General features: G+C 45.3%; 1 protein-coding gene across 2 annotated transcripts; it reads right to left on the reverse strand.

Moving 5' to 3' along the window:
* Positions 1-5,509: 5,509 nt before the first annotated feature.
* On the reverse strand, positions 5,510-25,905 carry DMRTB1 (DMRT like family B with proline rich C-terminal 1). Of its 2 annotated transcripts, none has more exons than XM_075833048.1 (5): positions 25,334-25,905; positions 24,158-24,238; positions 22,947-23,161; positions 8,241-8,407; positions 5,510-7,484 (listed from the first exon to the last, which is right to left on the reverse strand). In XM_075833048.1, exons 1-5 carry the CDS (start codon positions 25,635-25,637, stop codon positions 7,454-7,456), a joined length of 798 nt encoding a protein of 265 aa, XP_075689163.1. In that variant the 5' UTR covers positions 25,638-25,905; the 3' UTR covers positions 5,510-7,453. The 2 variants fall into 2 exon arrangements, with proteins under 2 accessions (XP_075689163.1, XP_075689162.1); XM_075833047.1 differs by having other exon boundaries at positions 8,257-8,407; positions 25,334-25,896.
* Between the last annotated feature and the right edge of the window lie 1,219 nt (positions 25,906-27,124).

Consider the following 27,124-nt stretch of genomic DNA (forward strand, 5'->3'; position numbering starts at 1 on the left):
ATAACGTGTGCTGGACCTCTAACTTTTTTCGTATATGTATCTACGTCTACCATAAAGAGAAGACTTCATGAGAGCAAATACAGAGGGTTCAGCACAAAGTGCAAACCATTAATCAGCCTCAAAAATAGAAAGGCCCAGATTAGACTTTGCTAAACAACATCTAAAGAAGCCGCCCAGTTATAGAACAGCATGAAACTAAGATCAACCTGTACCAGAATGATGGGAGGAAGAAAGTATGGAGAAGGCTTGGAACAGCTCATGATCCAAAGCACACCACATCCTCTGTAAAACATGGTGGAGGCAATGTGATGGCATGGGCATGCATGGCTGCCAAAGGCACTGGGTCACTAGTGTTTATTGATGATGTGACTGAAGACAGAAGCAGCCGGATGAATTCTGAAGTGTTCAGGGATTTACTTTCTGCTTTTATTCAACCAGATGCAGCAGGTTGATTGGACGTCGCTTCACAGGACAGATGGACAATGACCCAAATCAAACTGTGAAAGCAACAAAGGAGTTTTTTTTAAGGCAAAGAAGTGGAATATTCTGCAATGGCCAAATCAATCACCGGATCTCAACCCGATCGAGCTGCATTTCACTTGCTTAAGACAAAACTTAAGGCAGAAAGACCGACAAACAAGCAACAACTGAATACAGCGGCAGTAAAGGCCGGGCAAAGCGTCACAAAGGAGGAAACCCAGCGTGTGGTGATGTCCATGGATTCCAGACTTCAGGCCGTCATTGCCTGCAAAGGACTCTCTACAAAAGTATTTAAAAAAAACATTTTCTTTATGGTAATGTTAATTTATCCAATTACTTTTGAGCCCCTGAAATGAGGCGGCTGTGTAGAAAAATGGTTGCAATTCCTAAACGTTTCACAGGATATTTTTATTTCAACCTCTTGAATTAAACCTGATAGTCTACACTTCAATTGCATCTCAGTTGTTTCATTTCAAATCCAATGTAGTGGCAGTAGAGCCCAAAACATGAAGATTGTGTTACTGTCCAAATAATTCTGGACCTAACTGTATGTACCTTGTTTTGGACCCACTCCTGGTTTTGGCTTACATTTATCGATGCCAAATACCGTCCAAAATATAGCAGTCTTTTGTTTTGTGAACATGGCCTTAAAAGGGTTTTCCCATCAGAGACACATTATGTCATAAATGTCAGATAGATGCGGGTCCTACCTCTCCGACCTGCACATATCTCTAGAACGGGGCCCCCCCAAAAACCCTGTTCTACCTCTCTGTGTTGTGGTTGAAGCGTGTGATTTCCAACCATGAAGAAGAAAACAGCGCTGCTCGCTGAGTAACTCCCATAGTAGTCAATGGCAGTAACGGAAGCAGCGTAGCACGCATGCTACGCTTCCTCCGTAACTACCATTCAGTTCTATAAGACTTACGGAAACAGCGTAGCTCAGCGAGCTACGCTGTTTCCGTAATTCATGTTCGGAAATCACACGCTTCAACCACAACACAGAAAGGTAGAACGGGGTTTAGGGGGCCCTGTTGTAGAGATAGGTGAGGCTCCTAGTCGTGGGACCCGAATCTATCTGACATTTATGACATTTCCTGTGGATATGTATAAATGTCCAAGGTGAGAACACCCCTTTAAGGGCTCCTTCACACACATACATTTTCTGGCAATGAAACTCCTTAAAAAACCGCTACTAAAAACGCTAGTGTTATTAAAATGTAACATGTGGTTTTTAAGACGTATTTAGTGGCATTTTTGGTGGCGTTAATTATGTGGTGTCATTTTGTACATGTTATTTTTCTGACGTTTTTGAAGTCCTATAGAGAAGTCTATGGGAAAAACGCCTGAAAGAAACGACACTGATCACAAAATTGCATAATAAACGACACAAACCAAAACGGAGTTGTATGTAGTGCTTATTATATTTTACTATAGACTTTAATGTAACATCTGGCCACAATAAAAAACGCATAGAAAACTCTGCAAAAAACAACATTAAAAATGTCACGAAAAACACAACAAAATGCTGTGTGTGTGTGTGTGTGTGTGTGTGTGTGTGTGTGTGAAACTACCTTAAGGGGGGATACACACGAGCGTGTATTCGGTCCGTGCGGGCCGCGTGGTTTTCACGCGCCACGCATCGACCAATACAAGTCTATGGGGCAGTAAAGACAGTCCGTGCTTTTTGCGCAGCGTTTGTTCGCTGCGTACAAAACGCGACAGGTTCAATAACTTTGCGTATTTCGCGCATCACGCACCCATTGAAGTCAATGGGTGCGTGAAAACCACGCAGGTTGCACGGAAGCACTTCCGTGCGAACCGACTGAAACAGCGCACCAGCTGTCAAAAGGATGAATGTAAACAGAAAAGCACCACGTGCGTTTCTGTTTCCGAACATCCAAACGGAGTGTCTTTGAGATGAGCGAACCCGAACTTCACCGGGTTCGGCCGAACTCGTTTTGGCCGAACCCGGCAAAAAAATTTTGGGTACGCGACGTCAGGACATAGTCACTGTCCAGGGTGCTGAAAGAGTTAAACTGTTTCAGCACTATGGACAGTGACTACCGATCCCAAAAAACATGAACCTGTAAAAAAAAACGAAGTTCTGACTTACCGATAGCTCCCGGCTTCTTCCTCCAGTCTGACCTCCCGGGATGACAATTCAGTCCAAGTGACAGCTGCAGCCAATCACAGGCCAAGCACAGGCTGCAGCGGTCACATGGACTGCCGCGTCATCCAGGGAGGTGGGGCCCGATGTCAAGAGAGGCGCGTCACCAAGGACGCGTCACCAAGGCAACGGCCGGGAGGGCAGATCTCGGTAAGTACGAACTTTTTCTTTTTTTTTAACAGGTTGCTGTATATTGTGTTCGGCATTCACTGTCGAGGGTGCTGAAAGAGTTACTGCCGATCAGTTAGCTCTTTCAGCACCTTGGACAGTGACGGGCGTCGACTAGCCTCATCTCTATGATGGCGGCTGGGCGAAAATCACGCAGCCGCGCATCATACACGGATGACACACGCAGCTGTCAAATGGTTTTTGCGCGCGCAAAACGCTGCGTTGTTTGCGCGCGCAAAAACGCAACGTCCGTCTGTATCTGCCCTAAAGGAAAGATTAGGCTGGTGTGATGTAAGTTGGACACGCGATTGTTGGGGGATCAGTAACCTACAGTATATAGACAATGATATACAGAAAATATAGCAGCTTGTCAGACAGCATGTAACCAAATTTAGGATATAATAGTTTGTATTCTGCTGCCCCCTATTGGATAAACATCAGAAATATTAGATACGTAAGACGTGAGGATAAAATTTAAAAGCACTGAAACTAAAATAAAAGCAGCTGTATTTCCTTTAGTGACCAATGAGGTTATGGATGTTGTTTTACAAAGGCTTATCTTTTTTTTTTTGCAAGGTATTTTAATAGAGAGAAATTAACCACAAAACTGTTAAATTTGATCATGATCATCAAACCCTGATCATCGCTGTGTAAAAGGGACCAGCAACCAGCCGACAATCGAGCAGACGCTTGTTTGTTGGCTGATCGAATAGTTTATGCGGCAGTAAAAGTAATGGTCGTCGGCAGCACATCTCCCCATGTAAACAAGGGATGTGCTACCAACAATAATGTAAACTATATGGGGACGAACAATCTTGTTCATCCTTATACAGTACAATGATTGCTCCATGTGACCGAGCGCCGATCGATGTGCTATATCAAGGATCGCTACTCGTTTACTGGCAGAAATCTGACAATCTAAAGGGATCCTTACCCTTAGCCGGCTTCCCACAGGTCGGATACGCTGCGTTAAAACTGTGCAGCGTATCCAACCTGTAACATCTTCCATCTTTTTCTAACGGAATTTCCGCTGCGGAAAGCAGCGCGGTGAAAAAAACGAAAAAACATTCATACTTAAACTACGTAAAAGTCGCAAAACTGGCTTTCTGCACGGGTTTTGCATCCCCATTGAACTCAATGGGGAAAACCCGCAACAGAAAGGCAACGAAAACACAGCATGAATTGACAGATTTAAATTCCGCTCCGCAGGTCAATTTATTAACGTTTGTGCTGCGTTTTTTTTTTCTGCAGCGTGGGCATGAGATTAAATTTCATCCACTTTGCTGCTACTGTAAATGCTGCGAAATTTCCGCACAGAATTTCATTGCGGAAATTCCTCGGCGTTTACGCTACGTGGGAACCCAGCCTTAAGCCGGGTTCCCGCGGGTCGGATACGCTGCGTTAAAAATCATACAGCGAATCCATCCTGGAACCCGCAGCACCCTCCGCCTGAAAAATCGCACCACACTGCGGTGCGGTTTTCCGGATGGAAAATCGCTCATACTTACCCCCTCCCTCCTTTGACGTCCGCTCCGGCCTCCTACGATGACGTTGCAGACCATGTGACGCTGCAGCCTGTGATTGGCTGCAGCGGTCACATGGGATGAAACGTCATCCCAGTATGCCGGACTGCAGGAAGAAGGAGGGCGTTCTGGGTAAGTTTGATTTTTTTTTTCTGGCGTTTGCGATTTTTGTGGCTTAATCGCTGTGGGTTTCTGTTGCGGGTTTTGCATCCCCATTGAAATCACTGGGGAAAACCCTCAACAGAAAATCAACAAAAACGCAGCATAAATTGACATATTGTGGAATTAAATTCCGCACCGCAGGTCAATTTATTAACGTTTACGCTGCGTTTTTTTTCTGTGATTTACTAAATCTGATCCACTTTGCTGCTACTATAAATGCTGCAGAATTTCCGCACACAATTCCGTTGCGTAAATTCTGCAGCGTTTACGTTACATGGGAACCTCTGTGAGAGGGGAGGTGGAACAGGTGGGAGAACATCTGATTGGCTGAGAGCACACACAACTTTTAAGTCCTACTAAGAAGAGTCCAGACAATCAGCAGACATGGGGAGAAATCATTAATTTAAATATATACAGGTAAAATGCAACATTTCTGGCAGCACTTTATCTAATATACATCTACAGCTGCCTAAGTATGAAGTGTGTTTTTTGTTTGTAGGGATAGGTACCATACATTTACTCACTGGTATTTGTGACCAGAGTCAGGGCTCCAGATGTGTAGAGTGGATTGTTCTTTTCACAATTTGTTCCCATATCGTATCTGTTTTTGTTCCATCTTTTGTTATGGGTTTTCATCCATATTTGTTCTGTTTTTTGATAAAGGATTCCATTTTTTTTGCTGTTCTAGTAATGATGCTTAAATACGGATGTAAAACAACTGAACAATGGCGCACATATTAACCATGAAAAAAATGGACCATGCGTTTTTAAAATCAACCCATTGAGTCTATGCACTAAAAACCAGTACCAACTGGGATCTATAAGAACATGTTGGGCATCGGGAAAAAAACAAAACTGAAATGTTAATAAAACCATTTGAATGTATTGCCAAAGGTTTGTTTAATAAAAAAAAAAAAGGAATTGATATGGATCTGATATACGGAAGTGTGAATGAGCCCTAAGGTGACGGATTTAGGTTTTGCAAAATAAAGAAAGAGATGTCAGCAAATTGCACTTTCAACTTTTATTAGTAAAATCTGTTTGATACTTTCTATGGTTAACGGCAAACTAACTTTATCCTTACAAAGCTTTAAAGTAAATGAGACAAAAAAATGCATACAGCAATTATTATATAACAGTAATAACTTATAACAGACTAATCATTCCTATAGCTCATTTGTTTTTAATATAAATCAGTATTCCTGAGATTTCATCTTAACAATGCACCAGATATTGTATTCATGAAAATGCAGAATTAATTCATGACATAACTGTCCCGAGTACATCTTATTATCCATCCCTTGTGGACTGTAAAAAAACGGCATTATCATGAATACTGGTGCAGCTCACACAAGGACGGGTCCAATTTTATTATCACAAGACAGATATATAAACAAGATAATGGGTTAGCCAAGTGGGTAGCCCCCAAATTGGCATTTGTGGGGGCTGCTCACTCATCCATATACCATAAGAACTGGATGAGAAGAATATGGGTAGATCTGTCTGTCAGCAGTTCTCTGCAAATCAACATCTTCGAGAGATCTCTGGGAAATGCTGATTTGTGGAGAGACGCTGGCAGAAAGTGCCTCCCTCTACCCGGGTTCAGCTGATGAGTGGGCTTAGTGTACAGCCCCCTATACTTTAGTTTATAGCACTGCTGTAGGAGCTCTCAGCACCCTCTAGGTTAGACCTTTATCTTTTAGATATTCTTGTTTGAATTTAACTGGACACTAAAGTCAAAGTAAGGCCTGATTCACACAAGCGCTGCGCATCTCGGACGTGAAAAACTGCAGTTTTTCACGTCCAAGGCGCATCCGTGCTCATCGCTGCGGGACGCGATCTCTCGCATCCCCCATAGTTGAGAGTCTATGGAGGGATGCGTGAAAAGATAGGATATGTCCTATTTTCTCACGGACCCTTCACACGGTCCGGTGAAACAACGACTGTGTGAACGGCCACATTGAATAAAATAGGTCCGTGGGACGGCCGCTGTTTCAACTGCCGTCCCACGGGCGTTTAACACGTTAGTGTGAATCAGGCCTAACTGTAATATAAAGTGTAGACAATATTTTTTTGCAGTATACAGTCTTTTTTTTAAACTTTAACTGTATTGCCCAAATGTGGTGTGAACAGAGCCTAACTTTATAATATATTTCAGTTGAAAATTCATTAGCTGAATTATTTAGGACCATCTCTGAGCTCTACTAATTCATACAAGCTCATTCATGCAGAACACTCTATGGACCAAGGTCTATATTAAAGGGGTTGTGCAGTCAAAAGAAATTGATGGGCTATCCTCAGGATTGGTCATCAATATCTGAGTGGTGGGGGTCCAACTCCCGCCACCCCCACCAATCAGCTGTTATGAAGGGGCCGCGGCACTTGTAGGAGCGCTGAGTCCCCTTCATTCCTTATCTGCTTGTACTGTGAATCACCGACACACTTGTATTACAGCCTTCGTCTATTCAAGTGAATGGGAGAAGACTGTAATACTGTAAACCGCCGCTACAAGTGCCAGCAGATAAGGAATGAAGAGGAAGAAGCACTTAAATGTGTGCCAGGGCCCCTTCAAAACAGCTGATCGGCAGGTGTGCCGGGAGTTGGACCCCTACCGATCAGATATTGATGGTCCATCCTAAGGATAAGCCATCAATTTCTTATGACTGGGAAACCCCTTTAAACTAAGATCCTAACATTTTCTTAAAATTGTACATCCCCTTTAATCCTTAACTGTGTAAGTGATTGGGGTGTATTAACAATTAAACATAAAAATATATCAATACATACAAGATTAAGAAAACCAATTATATGATTTTTGGTTTCTAAACAAAATTATAGCTTTAGGTCCTGGTAAAAGTAATTTGGTGCATATTTTTATAGCAACATGGAAGATTTCCAGAGTGATTAGGTGCTTTGGTCCCTGGCTGGTGTCTCGCTGCTCTCCGATGCAATCCTAAGGCTCTGGATATCTGGAACTGCCTGACCTAGAACACAAATACCTCTACATTATAGGAGAATTGCCATTAAACAGTCAAAATAAGGTCCTGTAGTGTTTAGCAGTCTGGAATTCTGTTTATAAGTTGCTTTTTGGAAGTAAACATGCCACAAAATAACAGGAGCCATTTTTTGCCTGATGTGTGTTTCACCAGTCATTAGGATGCATTGATGAATTAATTCGCCGGGTTTGAGATTTACTATTGGCAAACTTAGGAGAATCAATTTAAAGAGGACTTGTCACTAGGTCAGTTGAATTGGTTTATTTACCTGAATAGCGGTGTCTCCCTGATTCCAGCCCTTTTTTTCCCCAGAGATTTGCCCACTGTTGTGTTGGCTCCCTATATGCTATTTTGCTTTACTTAGCCAACAGGGTGTGAACTACCCTCAAGCTGCCTCACACTGATTGGTCAGCATCAGAGGCAGAGAAGCTAGCTCCACCACGTTGGCTAACAACAACAGATTGGCATATAGGGAAGCCAACAATTACTACTGGCTCGTACTGAAAACATGATTACAGTACGGGACAGTTGTCCGGCAGCGAGGCAGGGACTCCTAGCATCGTACATAACTATGATGCTAGGAGCCCGGCTCCCTGCAGTTTGTTCGGTCCGGGACTTCCGGCCGAATTACGTACGTCCATTACGGACGTAATGTGCTCGTGTGAATCCAGCCTTAGGGCTACATCAGTAAAAACTTGCTGTATTGCTCTGGACATAATCAGTCTTGAAAAGAACAGAACTTACATACGTATTGCCCTACCAGATAAGCCTCTCTTGGGTTCTGCCATAAAACTGACATTCATAGGCACAGTAGGAGGCATGTAGTGTAGACCCGGCAGATAGCCAGGTGGCATGTATTGAGGTATTGGAGGGTAATAGCTTGGACGAAAGTCTCCCCTTCCATCTTGAAGCTGCAAAATTGGAACAAAGCAAAGACAATATATTAAAATATAACAACACAGTATTCTGCAATATTGTCCCTATATTAGCTTTTCAAAATGTTTATCAGATTGCATTTTAACCCCTTAATGACCAGGCCATTTTTGCGCATTAACGACCAAGGGTTATTTTTTGTTTTCTCACGGTCGCATTCCAACAATCGTAACTTTTTTTTCATTCCGTCGACATAGCCGTATAAGGGCTTGTTTGTTACGGGACGAGTTGTATTTCGCAATTGCACCATTTTTGGATGCTTATAATATATCGATTAACTTTTATTAACTTTATTTTAGGAGAGAATTGAAAATAAGCAGCTATTCCAGCATTGATTTTCACGTTCTAAATGCAGCGTAAATAACATGTTACCTTTATTCTATGGGTCGGCACGATTACAGTGATACAAAATATGTAAAGGTTTTATATGTTTTCCTACGTTTGCACAAAAACCCTTTTAGAAAAAATTTACTTGTTTTTGCATCGCCGCATTCCAAGAGCCGTAACTTCTTTATTTTTCTGTCAATGTGGCCGTATGTGAGCTTGATTTTTGCGGGGCAAGGTGTAGTTTCCATTAGTATTATTATGGGGTACATGGGACTTATTGATTAAAGAGGTTGTCCAACTTCTGACAACTGATGACCTATCCATCGGATAGTAGGTCATCGGTGCGGGTCCAACACCCGGACCCCGCATCTATAAGCCGCTCTGGTGGTCTGTGGGCACAGGATGTTGTGGCACTTAATGCTATGGACGGAGCCCAGAAGCAGTTGGTTCCATACATAGCATAGCCGCAGCTCGGCCGCTATTCCGTGGCTGGAGCTAAATGCTTCCGGCTTGTACGTCCGGTGCATGGAGACACCGGACCAGCCGATCTGCACGGTGCCCGGGTGTCGGACCCCCGCAGATCCTGTACTAATGACCTATTCGGTGGATAGGTCATCAGTTGTCAGAAGCTGGAAAACCTCTTTAACTTTTATTTTATTTTTTATGGGGGGAATGGACGCCGTTCATCCGGCGGTTTAATTAATGTGTTAATTTTATTGTTCGAGTCGTTACGATCGTGGCGATACCTTATATGTGTATGTGTTATTTGTTTTGACACTTTTACTAAATAAAACCACTTTTTGGGGAAAAATAGTGGTTTTATTTTTACTGTAATCTTTTTTTTTTTCCATAATAGTGGTTTTATTTTATTTTTACTGTAATCTTTTTTTTTTTTCCATAAACTTTAACTATTTTACTTTTTGTCCCACTAGGGGACTTTACTTTACGATCTTTAGATCGCAGATATAATGCTTTAGTATACTTAGTATACCAAAGCATTATTGCCTGTCAGTGTAAAACTGACAGGCAATCTATTAGGCTATGCCTTTGTTAGGCCCCCGGCTGCTATGGAAACCTGACAAGGCCCCGCGTTTTCTTTGCGGGGGTGCCGATGGGGTGACAGAGGGAGCTCCCTCTATCAAACACATTAGATGCCGCTGTCGCTATTGACAGTGGCATGGAATGGGTTAACATGCCGGAATCGGAGCGTGCTCCGATTCCGGCAGCTGGGGCAGGAGGCTGTGTATAACATCCGTGCTCCTGCCGCTGATCGCGTGGGTACAGTGGCAGTAACTGCGTGATCAGAGGACAGATATGTCGGTCCTTATGCAGGAACCAGCTCCCGTATAGGACGGATATATTCATCTTTCGTCGTTAAGGTGTTAAAGGGTTTATCCCACAAATCAATTTTAAACTGACACCCTATTAAAAAACTTTTGCTGACCTCATTTATATGGGGTGGCTCTCGACTTAAAATTGTCTCTCTCTGTCCTCCAGTGCTCTAAAACTAGGGGGGGGGGGGGGTTCACGACCAATTTCTGTCTTTACGTTCTGGCCAGATAACTGAGATATTTAAGATCGGGGGTTGGGAGCATCCTGATACCGAACTCTGAGCATTTGTTGTGCGAATGTTTAAACATTTGGGTGTTATGGCCGAGAAAAACTCCTTCCACTGCATAAAGTAGCATGTCAAATTTGGAGCTCTGCAAAAGATTTGCACGACTTTAGTGATAGAATAGAGGATGCTCCATTGTAGGATAATCTTATGTTCCCTCACCGATATCATTTAGATTGTAGTGGATTTTGGCAGAAACATGGGATTTTCTTACTGAAAGATTTATCTGTGAATAACTCCCTAATATCTTTTGTCCAAATTCAGGAGAGACGTGGTCTGTCCTGCACATGCTTTTATAGGGTTTGGCATGTGGTGGAACGGGTGGATAAATTACTGGGAGGGGCTGGTGATGATCCAGCTGTTGTGGTCCATGTGGGAACCAACGACACAATAAATGGTAGTGGAGGAGTCTTAAGAATAATTTTAAAGAACTAGGCTACAAGCTGAAGGCAAGGAACTCCAAGGTAGTATTCTCAGGAATACTGCCTGTGCCATGCGCATCACAGGAAAGACAGCGGGAGCTCAGGGAGTTAAATACATATATAATGGTGGTTTCTCTTGGCTCAAATACCCACAAAATCTCTCTCAGACCGGAGCAGGCAAAACTAAATTGGGTATGATCCAACAAATACCCTAAATAGCATATATAAAGTACAGTGAAGTTTACCGCTCAGACGGCACTGGTAACAGTCCAATATCATTCAGTATGGGCTCTCTCCCAGAAAAATGCAGTGGACAGTCCGCAATCCAATGAGGGTGTGGATGGTAATTCTTATCCTTGTAGTTCCTCCAAGCTCCTTATCGTCTCCCTCCACATTCAAAGAACTCCTGGTAGGAAAAGGATCTTATGTCTCTAATAGATGGAAAAAGGAAGACACATAGTGCAACACCCTCTGCAAAAAGATTGCTCCACGCCAAGTTTAATCCATACTCACAGAAGTAACAAGAAATAAAAGCATCAAGGTAAGTAAAAATCTTTAAAATTTCTAGGCGGCACGCCAAACACTCTCGCCCGACCCTGGGTTTCGCCCCAGGGCATCATGCCCCAGAGGAAGCCGGAAGGGCGAAACCCAGGGTCGGGCGAGAGTGTTTGGCGTGCCGCCTAGAAATTTTAAAGATTTTTACTTACCTTGATGCTTTTATTTCTTGTTACTTCTGTGAGTATGGATTAAACTTGGCGTGGAGCAATCTTTTTGCAGAGGGTGTTGCACTATGTGTCTTCCTTTTTCCATCTATTAGAGACATAAGATCCTTTTCCTACCAGGAGTTCTTTGAATGTGGAGGGAGACGATAAGGAGCTTGGTGGAACTACAAGGATAAGAATTACCATCCACACCCTCATTGGATTGCGGACTGTCCACTGCATTTTTCTGGGAGAGAGCCCATACTGAATGATATTGGACTGTTACCACTGCCGTCTGAGCGGTAAACTTCACTGTACTTTATATGAGTTAAATACATGGCTGAAGTCTTGGTGTAGAGGAGGCTTTGGGTTCCTAGAGCACTGGGCTGACTTTTCATTGGGGTATAAACGGTACTCTGCAGAAGATTTGCACCTAAATGGAAGGGGGTCCGCTGTGCTGGGGGAGAGAATTCTAGCCGGCGTGGCGGAGTATTTAAACTAGGGCTGAGAAGGGAGGTCAATGAAGAAAATAAAGGGATATTTAGGTTAGAGAGAGGTCAGACTATATTGGTGGGGGAGAAAGAATGTGGGGGGAGGACTAGACAACAGGATGAGATCCTTTTGTTACAAAACAGCAATGAAAATAAAAATGCCCAAATAATGTAAAATAATCACATTTCTGATACCAAACGTGGCAATTTGAAATGCAAATTAAAGTGTATGTTCACAAATGCCAAAAGTCTAGCAAGCAAATTGGGGGAGCTAGAGGCCTTGGTACTGGAGGAACATATAGATATAGTTGGTGTTGCTGAAACATGGCCGGACTCTTCACATGACTGGGCTGTAAATCTACAGGGTTTTACACTGTTTCGGAAAGACAGGACAAATAGGAAAGGCGGTGGTGTATGTCTGTATGTGAGAAGTGATATGAAGGTGGTGGTGTATGTCTGTATGTAATAGTGACATGAAAGCGGTGGTGTATGTCTGTATGTGAGAAGTGATATGAAGGTGGTGGTGTATGTCTGTATGTGAGAAGTGATATGCTAAACTAGCATTGACATCTCTACTGACTGAAGGTAAATGGAAAACCCTTATACCTTCTCTTACTGAGGAAGAGTGGGTGGAAGCCACGGAGTCCCATCTTCATGTTTCACCTTCGACCAATGATAAAATTATACAATTGAATTGTAATGACGGGGGTAAGGAAACAGACAAGTGAGCCCTAATCTACCCGCCACTCAGTCCCTGCCTACTTGCAACGACCCGCCCTAGGCGACGGGGTACAACTGGGCGACAGTCCCTACGCTCAATAAGTGCACGACAGACAAGGGTACACAGAAGCAAGGTAAGTGGGGCAGTTGCCCACGGCAACACCGAGAGCAACAAGAGTGGTGAACGAGTCGAGTCAAAACAGGAGTGTACGAGGTACCAAACGCAGAGCAGGAGAGTAGTGAACAAGCCGAGTCAAACGAGTAGTGTACGAGGTACCTAACGCAGAGCAGGAGAGTAGTCAGTAAGCCAGGGTCAATATGAAGCAGGGTCAAATAGATTAAGAAGCTGCAGCAGGGCCAGGAAACCAAACGAGAAGAATCACAAGCAAGGAGGAACAGGAAAGGCAGGTATAAATAGACAGAGGGCGGTAGCTAGCTCCGTCTGGCCTGGCTATGATAGGCTCTCCCACTCCTAAGCCTGCCATCCTGAGTGGTGGAAGATGGAGTCAGTCTCCCAGACATAGAAGCAGGTGCAGACTGATTACCTATGGGCGTAGATACAGAAGCTGTGCCTGGCAGATCCTTAACAGTTCCCCCCCTTTTATGAGGGGCCACCGGACCCTTTCTAGATGGACCTGGTTTATTGGGGAAACGAAGGTGGAACCTCCTGACCAATACCCCAGCGTGAACATCCCGGGCGGGTACCCAAGTCCTCTCCTCAGGCCCGTATCCTCTCTAATGGACCAGGTACTGGAGGGAGCCTTGGACCATCTTGCTGTCCACAATCTTGGCCACCTCGAATTCTACTCCCTCAGGGGTGAGAACGGGGACAGGAGGTTTCCTCGAGGGAGCCAAGGACGGAGAGCAGCGTTTAAGGAGGGAGGCATGAAACACGTCGTGTACTCGAAAAGATGGGGGCAACTCCAGTCGGAAGGAGACAGGATTGAGGACTTCAATGACCTTGTACGGCCCTATAAACCGGGGAGCAAACTTCTTGGACGGGACTTTAAGGCGCAAGTTCTTTGACGATAGCCACACCAGATCCCTGACCATAAACAAGGGGTTAGCAGAACGTCTTCTATCTGCCTGAGATTTTTGTATGCTCTGGGACGCCTCTAGGTTCTTCTGAACCTGGGCCCAGACTGTGCACAGTTCCCGATGAACGACCTCTACCTCTGTATTGTTGGAACTACCAGGTGAAACGGAGGAGAACCGTGGATTAAACCCAAAATTACAGAAAAAGGGGGGGAGACCCCTGACGAGTTATTGACCCGGTTATTAAGGGAAAATTCGGCGAGGGGAATGAATGAGACCCAATCATATTGACAGTCAGAGATAAAACACCTTAAATATTGTTCTAGAGACTGATTAGTCCTCTCAGTTTGCCCATTAGTTTCAGGATGGAAGGCAGAGGAGAAGGACAGATCAATCTCCAACTTTTTACAGAAGGCTCTCCAAAACAAAGAAACAAATTGTACCCCTCTGTCAGAAACAATATTGACAGGGACCCCATGAAGACGCAGGATATGTTTGACAAACAAGGTAGCTAAAGTCTTAGCATTGGGTAGTTTTTTGAGGGGCACAAAGTGGCACATCTTACTGAAGCGGTCTACTACAACCCACACCACCGACTTGCCTTGAGATGGAGGCAAATCGGTGATAAAATCCATGGAGATATGGGTCCAAGGTCTCTGGGGAATGGGCAAAGAACGTAGTAAGCCCGCTGGTCGGGACCTGGGAGTCTTGGACCTAGCACACACCTCACAAGCGGCGACATAGGCCTTAATGTCCTTAGGCAACCCAGGCCACCAATAGTTTCTGCCAATGAGGTGCTTGGTACCCAGGATGCCTGGATGACCAGATAGAGCGGAGTCATGATTTTCCCTAAGTACCCTTAGCCGGAATTGCAGGGGAACAAACAGCTTGTTCTCAGGAAGGTTCCCGGGAGCTGAACCTTGATCAGCAGCAATTTCAGAAACTAAATCAGAATCAATAGAGGAAATGATTATACCTGGAGGCAAAATACAAGCAGGATCTTCCTCCGAAGGAGGGCTGGCCATGAAGCTACGCGACAGTGCATCAGCCTTAATATTTTTAGACCCAGCCCTATAGGTAACCAAAAAGTTGAATCTGGTAAGAAATAACGCCCATCGAGCTTGTCTCGGGTTTAGCCTCCGGGCAGATTCTAGGAAAACCAGATTCTTGTGGTCGGTAAGGACCGTTACCTGGTGCCTAGCCCCCTCCAGGAAGTGGCGCCACTCTTCAAATGCCCATTTAATGGCTAAGAGTTCGCGGTTGCCAATATCATAGTTACTCTCAGTGGGCGAAAACTTCCTGGAGAAGTAGGCACAGGGACGGAGATGGGTGAGGGACCTGGTACCCTGGGACAAGACAGCCCCCACTCCCACCTCGGACGCGTCAACCTCCACGATAAATGGCTCCATTTGGTTGGGCTGAACCAACACCGGGGCCGAGATAAAGCACTTCTTAAGGACCTCAAAAGCCTGGACAGCCTCAGGAGGCCAGCGGAGGAGATCAGCACCCTTGCGAGTGAGATCCGTAAGAGGCTTAGCGATGACCGAGAAGTTAGCAATAAATCTCCTGTAATAATTAGCGAACCCCAAGAAGCACTGTAACGCCTTCAGGGAGGCAGGTTGGACTCATCCCGCCACAGCCTGGACCTTGGCGGGGTCCATGCGGAATTCATGAGGAGTGAGGATTTGACCCAAAAATTGTATCTCCTGCACCCCAAACACACATTTTTCGGTCTTCGCAAACAGTTTGTTTTCCTGAAGGACCTGGAGCACCTTCCTGACATGCTCAATGTGGGAGGACCAGTCCTTGGAAAACACAAGTATGTCATCAAGGTACACTACAAGAAATACCCCCAGGTAATCTCTTAAAATCTCATTTATGAAATTCTGGAAGACCGCGGGAGCATTACACAACCCAAAGGGCATGACGAGGTATTCGAAATGACCTTCGGGCGTGTTAAACGCAGTCTTCCACTCATCCCCCTCTTTGATGCGGATAAGGTTATACGCCCCCCGTAGATCAAACTTAGAGAACCATTGGGCCCCCTGAACCTGATTAAAGAGATCAGGAATCAAAGGAAGGGGATACTGGTTCCTTACAGCGACCTTATTCAAGTTACGGTAGTCAATGCATGGCCTAAGACCACCATCCTTCTTCCCTACGAAGAAGAAGCCAGCCCCTACCGGAGAAGTAGAGGGGCGAATGTAACCCTTGGCCAGGCATTCCTGGATATACTCTCTCATGGCTTCACGTTCGGGACAAGAGAGATTAAACATCCTACCCTTAGGGAGCTTAGCTCCTGGTACCAAATCGATAGCGCAATCGTATTCTCTATGAGGAGGTAACACTTCGGAGGCCTCCTTAGATAAAACATCAGCGAAGTCCTGAACAAACTCAGGTAGCGTGTTCACCTCCTCAGGGGGAGAAATAGAATTAACAGAAAAACATGACGTCAAGCATTCATTACCCCATTTGGTAAGATCCCCAGTATTCCAGTCAAACGTGGGATTATGCAACTGCAACCAGGGAAGGCCTAAACTAAAACCAAATCGGACGATAATCCCTGCATCAACAGTACAGAGCACTGCTCCAAATGCATGGAGCCAACAAGGAGTTCAAAAACAGGGGTATGCTGTGTCAAATAACCATTAGCAAGAGGAGTGGAGTCGATACCCACTACCGGGACAGGTTTAGGCAAATCAATCAAAGGCATAGCTAGAGACATAGCAAATTCCACAGACATGACATTAGCAGACGACCCTGAATCCACGAAGGCACTGCCGGTAGCAGACCTACCACCAAAAGAGACCTGAAAGGAAAGCAAGATTTTATTACGTTTCATATTTACGGGAAATACCTGTGCGCCCAAGTGACCTCCCCGATGATCACTTAGGCGCGGAAGTTTTCCGGCTGCTTATTCTTACGCCTAGGACAGGTGTTCACTTGATGCTTGTCATCCCCACAATAGAAGCAGAGACCATTCTTCCTGCGGAACTCTCTACGTTGTTGGGGGGACACGGAGGCCCCGAGTTGCATAGGTACCTCCGAGTCTTCCGTGGAAGAACGAAGCAACGGAACCTCGGGAGGCATCATGGGGGAGTCAGAGGAGAAAACACAAAAACGTTCACGTTGTCGTTCCCTGAGACGTCGGTCAAGTCGTACCGCTAAAGCCATAACCTGGTCTAGGGAGTCAGAAGAGGGATAGCTAACTAGCAGGTCTTTCAGGGCGTTCGACAGACCCAACCTAAACTGGCACCTTAAGGCAGGGTCATTCCACCGAGAAGCTACGCACCACTTCCTAAAGTCAGAGCAATACTCCTCAACAGGTCTCTTACCCTGACGTAAGGTCACCAGCTGACTCTCGGCAAAGGCAGTCCTGTCAGTCTCGTCATAAATAAGTCCGAGAGCGGAAAAGAAAAGATCAACGGAGGAAAGTTCAGGGGCGTCAGGAGCCAAGGAGAAGGCCCATTCTTGGGGCCCTTCCTGGAGCCGGGACATAATTATACCCACCCGCTGGCTCTCAGAACCTGAGGAGTGGGACTTTAAGCGAAAATAGAGCCTACAACTCTCCCAAAAGGAGAGAAAAGTCTTCCGGTCCCCTGAGAACCGGTCAGGCAACTTGAGGTGGGGTTCAAGAGGTGAGGTGAGGGGCACTACCATGGTAGCATCAGGCTGGTTGACCCTCTGAGCCAGGGCCTGGACCTGTAAGGAGAGACCCTGCATTTGCTGAGCCAGGGTCTCAAGGGGGTCCATAGTAGTGTGAGGGACCAGGGTAGACTAGGTATATGGGCTTGTGATTATGTAATAACGGGGGTAAGGAAACAGACAAGTGAGCCCTAATCTACCCGCCACTCAGTCCCTGCCTACTTGCAACGACCCGCCCTAGGCGACGGGGTACAACTGGGCGACAGTCCCTACGCTCAATAAGTGCACGACAGACAAACAGACAAGGGTACACAGAAGCAAGGGAAAAGGGGCAGTTGCCCACGGCAACACTGAGCGCAACAAGAGTGGTGAACGAGCCGAGTCAAACCAGGAGTGTACGAGATACCAAACGCAGAGCAGGAGAGTAGTGAACAAGCCGAGTCAAACCAGGAGTGTACGAGGTACCAAACGCAGAGCAGGAGAGTAGTCCGTAAGCCAGGGTCAATATGAAGCAGGGTCAAATAGATCAAGAAGCTGCAGCAGGGCCAGGAAACCAAACAAGAAGAATCACAAGCAAGGAGGAACAGGAAAGGCAGGTATAAATAGACAGAGGGCGGGAGCTAGCTCCGTCTGGCCAGGCTATGATAGGCTCTCCCACTCCTAAGGCCTCATTCACACGGCAGGGTTTCCCGGCCGGGTGCCGGCCGTTCATAAATCGGCCGGCACCCGGCTGCATTAGGAATGATAGACCCCTAATGGGGCTATTCACACGACCGATTTTTTGACGGCCGGGAAATCCGGGCGTCAAAAAATAGGACATGCTCTATCTTTGCCCGGGCACCCGGCCGCCCGGCTCCCATAGAAGTCTATGGGGCCGGGTATTACATGGCCATCACCGGAATGTGTTCCGAGTGATGGCCGGGTTTCCCGGCGGTTGCGCTCTATCTCCTCCTCCTCACAGCGCAGAGTGCATGTGAGGAGGAGGAGTTGATGCCATTCTGACGAATGGCATCGCTGTACACTGTGTTGCAGGGCCGGGGTATACAGCAGGTGGAGGGAGCGCTGCGCTGGCTCCCTTCCCCTGCTTGTTAAAAGCACCCTGGCTCGGCGACACCTTCGATGGCGCCGCTAGTAGCAGCAGCTGCTGCCGCTGCGGCCGCTACTACTGCAGCGACGCCACTATAGCAGAGCAGGGAGGTATCTCCCCGCTCTGCTATGTGCTAGCCGCACTTTAGCTCCTTAAAGGAGCGGAATCCCCGTGTTTTCGGGGATTCCGCTCCAGGACAGAGCGCTTGATGTCTCTGTCCATATCTGGGCAGTGACATCAGGGGAAAATCCTGAAGCGGAATCCCCGAACACATGGGGATTCCCCTTCAGGAGCTGCCGCTGATGTCACTGTCCGGATCTGCCCGGCCCGGCACGGATGCATAACTTTATGCAAACCGGCCAGGCAAAATGGCCGATTTTACCGGCCGATACTCGGGCTCGGGAACGACCCGGTCGTGTGAATCCCGCCTAAGCCTGCCATCCTGAGTGGTGGAAGATGGAGTCAGTCTCCCAGACATAGAAGCAGGTGCAGACTGATTACCTATGGGCGTAGATACAGAAGCTGTGCCTGGCAGATCCTTAACATGAATATTCTTCATCAAAGTTACCTGGCGCCCGCTAGACTCTTAACCCTTTATGAGATGTCATAGATGTCAAGTTCCTAATGCTAATTTTTGGCGTTTGATGTGGGAGTGTTCTGCATTCTGGAATAAGGTATTACAGATGCTGACTTGGTCAGTAGCCCTATACTTTTATGCGCTGAGGTATGTCTATTGGGACTTTTACAAGAGGATCAATGGAGGCACCATACTGGAATCTTTCTTAGAGAAATGCTATTTATGGCTAGGAAGGCCATAGCTCTTAGGTGGATTGGCGATCGTCCACCCTCCTGTTCTCAGTGATGCTCTTTAGTTAATAAAACTGTACTGTATGAAGAGTTGTGTTCAAAAATAGAAGATGTCCGCATAAATTTGTGAAGGTGTGGAGAACATGATGTACACCGCCTCTCACTGTATACCCTGCTAATGTCCTTGTGGCGTCACTTGATCGCCTCCAAAATTGTGCTTGACTTATCATTTCATGTATTTACAACCTGAATGTATATGCTTTGGAATTTATTTCCTGTTTAAATTTGTACTGGGATTCCACATCTCTTTCCTATGCTATGTATTTTGTATAATACTGTGACTGGTTTATGTGTGTAATACTTTCAACTTTGTGTTCAATAAAACGAGTTTAAAAAAACCTTTTGCTGCTTATGCCGCCCCATACTGTCGCTGCTCATTGCTTTTCTGCTCATCCATCTTTTGTGCTCTTCACCGGGGGGGACATTCATGTGATGTATGTATTTTAGCTGACAGCATCCTCGGCAGTGCCAGTGGAATCCCTTCCGGTGAGCAGACTGTTCATTTATTGGCGGTTAATTCTCCACTTCTTAGAGAAGCCTAGCATTCACCGTGACATCACAGCTTCTCAGACAGCATAGAAGAAGCCGCTGATAACTGGATAGCTTGCTCACCAGCAGGGATCCCACTTGGTGCTGCCAAAAACGCTGTCAGTGCCATACAGTGCATACAGGTCCACCAGTAAATAGCAAAGAAAGTGGACATTGTAATGACGGGGTAGGGAGACAGACAGGTGAGCCCTAATCTACCCGCCACTCAGTCCCTGCCTACTTGCAACGGCCCATCCTAGGCGACGGCGTACAACTGGGCGACGGTCCCTTCGCTCAATAAGTGCACGACAGACAAACAGACAAGGGTACACAGAAGCTAAGGGAAATGGGGCAGTTGCCCACGGCAACACAGTGAGCAACAAGAGCAGTGAACGAGCCGAGTCAAACCAGGAGTGCACGAGGTACAAATCGCAGAGCAGGAGAGTAGTCAGTAAAGCCAGGGTCAAAAATGAAGCAAGTTCAATAATCATAGCAGGAGCAGCAGAGCCAGGAAACAGAAAAGAATCACAGGCAAAGGAGGAGCAGGAAATGCAGGTATAAATAGACAGAGGGCGGGAGCTAGCTCCGTCTGGCCAGGCTGTGATAGGCTCTCCCACTCCTCAGCCTCCCAGCCTGACTGGTAGAAGATCGTGTCACTCTCTCAGACTTAGGAGCAGGTGCAGACTGATTACGCACAGGCGTCGACACAGAAGCTGTGTCTGGCAGATCCTTTACAGATATGCTAAAGAAAGTAAGTTGAAACACACGGCGTCTTAATCTTTTTTTTTTATAGGGTGTCAATTTAAAAAAATAAATGCCTGTTCTGGTAACTTAAAGGCTATGTACACCTTTGAAAACGTGTGGGTGTTTTTTTTCTTTTTATAAAAATGTGTATCAGTGTGATTGGTGCAACTTTGTAATTACATTGTATTAAAAATAATTTTTTCGTTTTTGAGATACAGCTGCTTTATATCCTGTATACAGAGCAGCTGTATCCAGAGCTGAGACCTGTAACCGCCAGGTCAACGGCACTGACCGGTTCAGTGACAGCAGGTCATGTGTGTCTCTGACACGCAGGATCAAGCTGGTACCGATCACATCTAAGTTCATAACTTAGATGTGATCGATAACAGGTGGACCATAGCATTTAATTACAAATTGAATTGTGGGATAACACTTTTAAGGCCAAAGCAGAAGTATAGATTGATCCAACAGACACAACATGATGGTACCCAGAAGATAGAACAATCACCGAGCAAAGAGACAAACCATGTCTCACCAAAAGATCCAGGGAGGTAAGATTTAGGGATTTCTTCGGCAGGCTCTTCACAGAGCAACTGTTTACAGCATAGAGAGAAAAGTCGGCGAAACCCACTGATTATCGATCAGCCAACGATCTTATGTACTTGACTCTTCCCCAACGCCTGATGTTGGCAAAAGAGGATTTGCCACGTTGAATTTCAACATGCATGATCATTTTTTCTTTCGAGAGATGAGCCCCTACCAGACGTGTCCCCTTCTCCCCTTTGAAATAAAGACACACACTCAGCAAAGCATGCATGTTTATGGTGGAGTCAGTAGACATAGCTGTCAGTGTGTGCAGCCAGCCTAAAGTCACAACATGGATTTTTTGACCCATCCCCTATTTATAAAGTCAGGGAAGGAAATTCACTGGGGACCACAAGCTCTCACGTGTTAGGACCTGGGCGAACAATTCCCGTATCTCAGCTTACTGGACCCTGGAAGTGTGACATGGAATAGAGTAGGATATATTAGAACTGGTCAGTTGACTCCTATTATACTAAAAATTCAGAGGAATTGACAACTACATGGAACCTAATGTTTTGTATAGCAATACATTTTGCATTAAAATAGTCAGTTTGCGTCCTTCATATATGACAGGTGGATTTTCGCGACCATTGATTTAATTCTTTCCATGTGGCCAGGATGTTTTTAGAGGCAGAAGAACTGATTCCACTGACTTAAAAAATTTGAGGACAAACTCTGGGGGAGATTTACAAAGCAAAATGCTCCAGAATTCTTGAGTAAAAAAGTGGCGTACATGCGGTTCACCAAATTTATTGTGTTTCAGAAACTTTTTACACATCACTCAACAGTATTGAAAAGTGTCTACAAAACGGGATGTGTATAAGAGGAGTTGTAAAATGTGCCAAATTTATCAAACAGCCTGCACCGATGTGATTCATTTGTTCTGCCTGTCTGGTAAAGTTTTACCTGTCAAACTTTAGGACGGTATTAAGAAATCTCCCCTTGCCAAAATGTGCACTTTTGTAACCAAACGTTAAAAAAAAATTAAGCAACTTTGCAAATAGTCTTCATTAAAAATATCCTACCATTTAGTTTATACATCTCCAATGCAAACCTATGTGCCTACAGATCTACAGTATGTCTCCGTGGTTACAGACTACAAACAAACCATGTGTGTAGTCTGATCCTTCAGTTGATCTTGGGGTCTGACTGCTGCATCCCTTACCAATCCTGAAAAGAGGGGTGCTCACTAGGCTGTTTCCATGTCTTCAAAAGACTATAATGGCCAACAATGCAATAAATGCAGGTGGATAGATGATAAATGTTCATGACTGAAATGCTCCTTTAAGTTTTGGTATTTTGAGTAGCCACCTTTTCAATGTACGTATTTGTATTTATTCATCCAAATGTTATTTACGAGTGACATTAGACCAGTCCTAAATGGAGACTTTAGCTGTCCTCTCTAGGGTGAACGTGGGTTGCAACCAGAACTATTTAGTGCAACTCTCACATGATTAGTTGTGTGTATTTTTCCAACTTTAGTTTCACTTCAATAGAAGTAAATGGGACAATGTATACAATAATTACGTGACAACCGTATGACTGTTCCAAATCATGCCAAAGTTATATGCGGTGGAATAAATGTTGTTACTGAATGTGTTCTTATGGCTACAACTGTCACCTGAGTTCACAAATAGCCAAATGCCATGAATTTAAAGCCACCATTAAGCATTGGTTTAATTAATGCAAAAGTAGAATTTTTCCAAAATGAATGAGTAAACAACTGCACTAATCATTGTCCTATACTCACTGGGTAACATGGTCGTAAACCTCTAAATGGAATGACAGCAGAAGGAGGATGTGGAGGAGGGGGGGGAACCAGTGCACCCTTATATCCTGGTGAAGGTAAACCTATTGGAAATGCAGGGTAATGATATATAGGTGGGCAGCCAAGATACATCCTTGTGGTCTCTCTTTCAAAGTAATCCAAGGTTGGCATATATTCTGCTGCATACATGGGAGGACCTGCAAAAAAATGATCAGCGAGCTTACTTTTTTATCAATTGATCTGGAATGATTTATTAGATATGTGCCAATTGCTTACACACAATGGAACTGTCATTTTAGTGCACAGCTATACTCCAACCGACTCAGAATAGGCCATCAATATCAAATCGGTCTGGGTCCGACTGCCGACACCCCAACACTGGTAGCGGTGATTCACAGTAATGCAGCCTTGTCTCATTGAAGAGAATGGGAGGTCTGTAATACTGTGAACCGCTGCTACTAGTGCGTCGGTGATTGAGTGTGAGCAGTAAAGGAAATGAAAGGGAAGTAGCTCTCGTATGAGGGCTGCGACCCCCTTCAAAACAGCTGATCGGCGGGGATAGGCCATCATTTTTTTGGCACTGGACAACCCCTTTAAATTTATCTTCTACATGTTATAAGGATATATGTGATGATGTCATCAGCAGGGGCCCATAACTAGGACAAATGGGTCTTGATGTCCTATGGAGCACCTGACACAACCCTGATGATAGAAGCACCGACATTGTAAAGCTGTGTCAGGGATTCAGTAACAGAAATCTTTGGTGGAACCTCTTTTAAGCCACAAATACGTAATAGCGCAACATTCAGTGGCAATACATTGTGAGTTTTGTCTAAAGGTTTAGGAGTGACCAAAATTTCAATGGATATATTCACATACAGCAGGTTTGTTGCAGAATTTTTACGACTGTCCCATTCCTCTAAATAGGGCTTACAGAAGTCTATGGGAATGCTGCAAAAACAGCCCCATTCAGATGTAAGGAATGGAGTTTCTGCAACAAATGTGCTGCGTGTGAACATACCCTGACATTGTGGGGACATGTTTCTTGCCTCTCGGTTCAGTAGCGGGGCCGGATGTCAGTAACAACAATAATGCCATTTGTGGATAGGGTCTTATAATTGCTATTACATATGCACTGCAGCTTGTCAACGTGTGGATTGATGCTCCGTGGTTGATCTATAGTCAACATTCACCTGTCATTATGGCGGCCGCGCTTCTTTTTACAGTTTCAAAAGATGAAATCCTGGATGGTGACATTCTCATTCTTTTTAAATCTAAAACATAAGAAAACATGAACAAAGTGAATGACAATGACACAATAGAATAAGGCTACATGATTGTTAATGGACTTCATACTGGCTGTCAGATATGTACATGCAGATGCTCGCATCGGGTTTCCCAGGATCATAGAATGAAGGCCCTATTCACACTTTGTAAAAGATTTGTTTTGTCCGTGATTTTCCCCGGTTTAGCAGATAGCCGCAGCTTTTAATAAAAAGAGAGAGCATGCACACGACCGTAATTTATATCCATAATTACGGATAATCTGCGGACCCATTCATTTCTATAGGCTACGGACATCTTTCCGTATATTTACGGATGTGCGTCTGAGCCGTAGAAATGATCTGCAAAATATAGGACTTGTCTGCAATTGCGGCATAAACTCGCTCGTAGAAGTCTATGGGCGCGTGTAAAACCGCGGATGGCTACGGATGTGCATCCATAGCCGTCCGTAATTGCGGAAGCGTTGCGATGGCAGGGGATTCCCCAAGAAAATGCCGCCTGAGTTATCCTATGACCTTTTCAAGGGGTCCCGGGACATGTTGGTGACATTATTTGTGGCCTCCCTTTTTTTGCGGATCCGTAAATACGGATGCACTACGGACCATATTGGCGGACAGCGTGTCAGATATGCGGATGACTTGTTGTGGACAACTACGCATCCGTATTTATGGAGTAAAAAAATAATCTGGTCGTGTGCAGGAGGCCTGGGGGGGGGGGTTACTTCTCTTTGATTGTGTCACAGGGAATTTATGGCGACTTGCACTGCTGAGTGATTATGGGATTGTTTTTTTATGCTTTTTTCTAATATTTTCACTGCACTACTATGAAACCAAAGCTGAATGCAACAACATGGCCATCATATGAAATAAAGGACCAGTAAATAACAGTCCTCAGAAATCAGCCGTTATAGAACATGATAAATAACTGTCACTGGTGACATCACTAGAGACCACCACACACGACCACATAAACATACAAAGCGTCAACTGATCTCAGTAAATGCCTATGATGACGTCACAGCATATGTCGCCTATAAATCATAGTGACGTCACCGGTCTACGATGTCTCTGTGACGTCACGTATACCTGTAGGCTCCGCCGGGAATAGACTATGCATCGTGTTCCCGGTTCTCTCGGGAGTCCGAGCTTTCCCACGTCCGTCTTCGGGGGCTGGCTCTTCGGTCCCAGGCTTGCGGATAAGCTTGTGCGCCGACAGAATATTGTGTCTCTCGGTGATGAGGGCACATTTGGGGCAGTTGCAGAGTTTCCAACCGCAGCGCCCAGAGTGACCCCGCACTGGCACCAGAATGCCGTGATTTCGGCAACGGGTACATTTCGGGGTCCGAGGGGGTCGAACTCGAGCAGCCGAGTCACCAGCAGCGGCAGACATGACACTTCTGTCCTGACTGACTGTGACCAACCGTCGCAAAGAGTAAAAAAAAAACGGGCGGCGGGTAATGAGGGGGAGGGCAGGCGGGGGGCGAGCGGGTTCTGAGGGAGGGACTGACGAGTCTTGTCTAATATAACGGTCAGTGTGTGCAGTGTGTGGCTACATCGATATCATAGTCGCACATTCATGAAGTATGACTGGAATCCTCCGCCATAGTCCTCCCTGCAGCCTCCAATGTAAATCAATCCTGAGGAAAGTAACAATTTGCCCTGTGCCTCACGTACAAGCCGCCATTACATGACAAATAAACCTGTATTTGAAAACATGAAACAAACTGAAGATATAATAAGACCACGTTCACACTCGGCAGAATTTGCAAATAAATGAAATGAACTAATTGTTTGTCATGGGCAACTGCTCCACTTTTTGCTTGTATAAAGCCAGGATCACACACACAGTTTTGATGCAGTTTTTGGCTCAGTTTTTTTTTAGCCAAACACAGATGTGGACACAAAAGAGAGGAAGGAGATGCATCTGTCTTTTCTTTATACCTTTCTTTCTGTTTGGATTCACTTCTGGCTTTTTTAGGCCCTGTTCACAGAGTTGTTTGGCGCTGATTTTGACGCGCAAACCACATCGGAATCGGCGCCAATAAATGCCCAAAACCGTCCCCCATTGAATTTCAATGGGAAGCGGAGGCGTTTTTCCCACTCGCAGTTTCAGCCACTCGCAGGAAAGAAAATTGACATTCTCTTCCCGCGGTTCCATCTCTGGCCTCCCATTGAGGCAGAGAAAGCATTTTATTTTTTTGCAGCGTTTTTTGCACGTGGCACTCAATGGCCATGACCGGAAAACCGCGGCAAGAAAGTGCAGGCAGGTCAAAATCTGCCTCAAAATTCCTGAAGGAATTTTGAAGCAGATTTTTTCTGCCTGCAAAATACTGTGTGAACTGGGACTTAGGCCCTGTTCACACTGAGTTTTTTTTACGTGGAAACCGTGTCGGAATCAGCACCAAAAACGTCTGAAACCGCCTCCCATTGATTTCAGAGGGAGGCGGAGGCGGTTTTTTAGACGGCTTTTAGCCGCTCACACTAAAAAAACCTGCATGCACTTTCTTGCAGAGGTGTTGCCTCTGACCTCCCTTTGAAATCAATGGGAGGCAGAGAAAGCGTTTTTCACTGCTTTTTTTGCTTGCAGCCCGGAATGGCGAAAAACGTGGCAAGAAATTGCAGGCAGGTCATACATAATCTGTCTGCAAAAAAACTCAGTGTGAACTCTGAGTGCTCGCTGAGCTGCACTGTTTCTATAGAAGTGAATGGGAGTTACTGAGATAGCGTAGCATGTCGAGCTACGCTGTTTCCAGAACTCGGTAGCTACAGAAACAGCGTAGCCTGCCGTGCTATGCTGTTTCCGTAACTCCCATTCACTTCTATAGGAGTTACAGAAACAGAGTAGCTCAGTGAGCTCAGCTATTTCCATAACTAACA

This window comes from Rhinoderma darwinii, chromosome 7 (assembly GCF_050947455.1).
Source record: "Rhinoderma darwinii isolate aRhiDar2 chromosome 7, aRhiDar2.hap1, whole genome shotgun sequence".
NCBI classification, from domain to species: domain Eukaryota; kingdom Metazoa; phylum Chordata; class Amphibia; order Anura; family Rhinodermatidae; genus Rhinoderma; species Rhinoderma darwinii.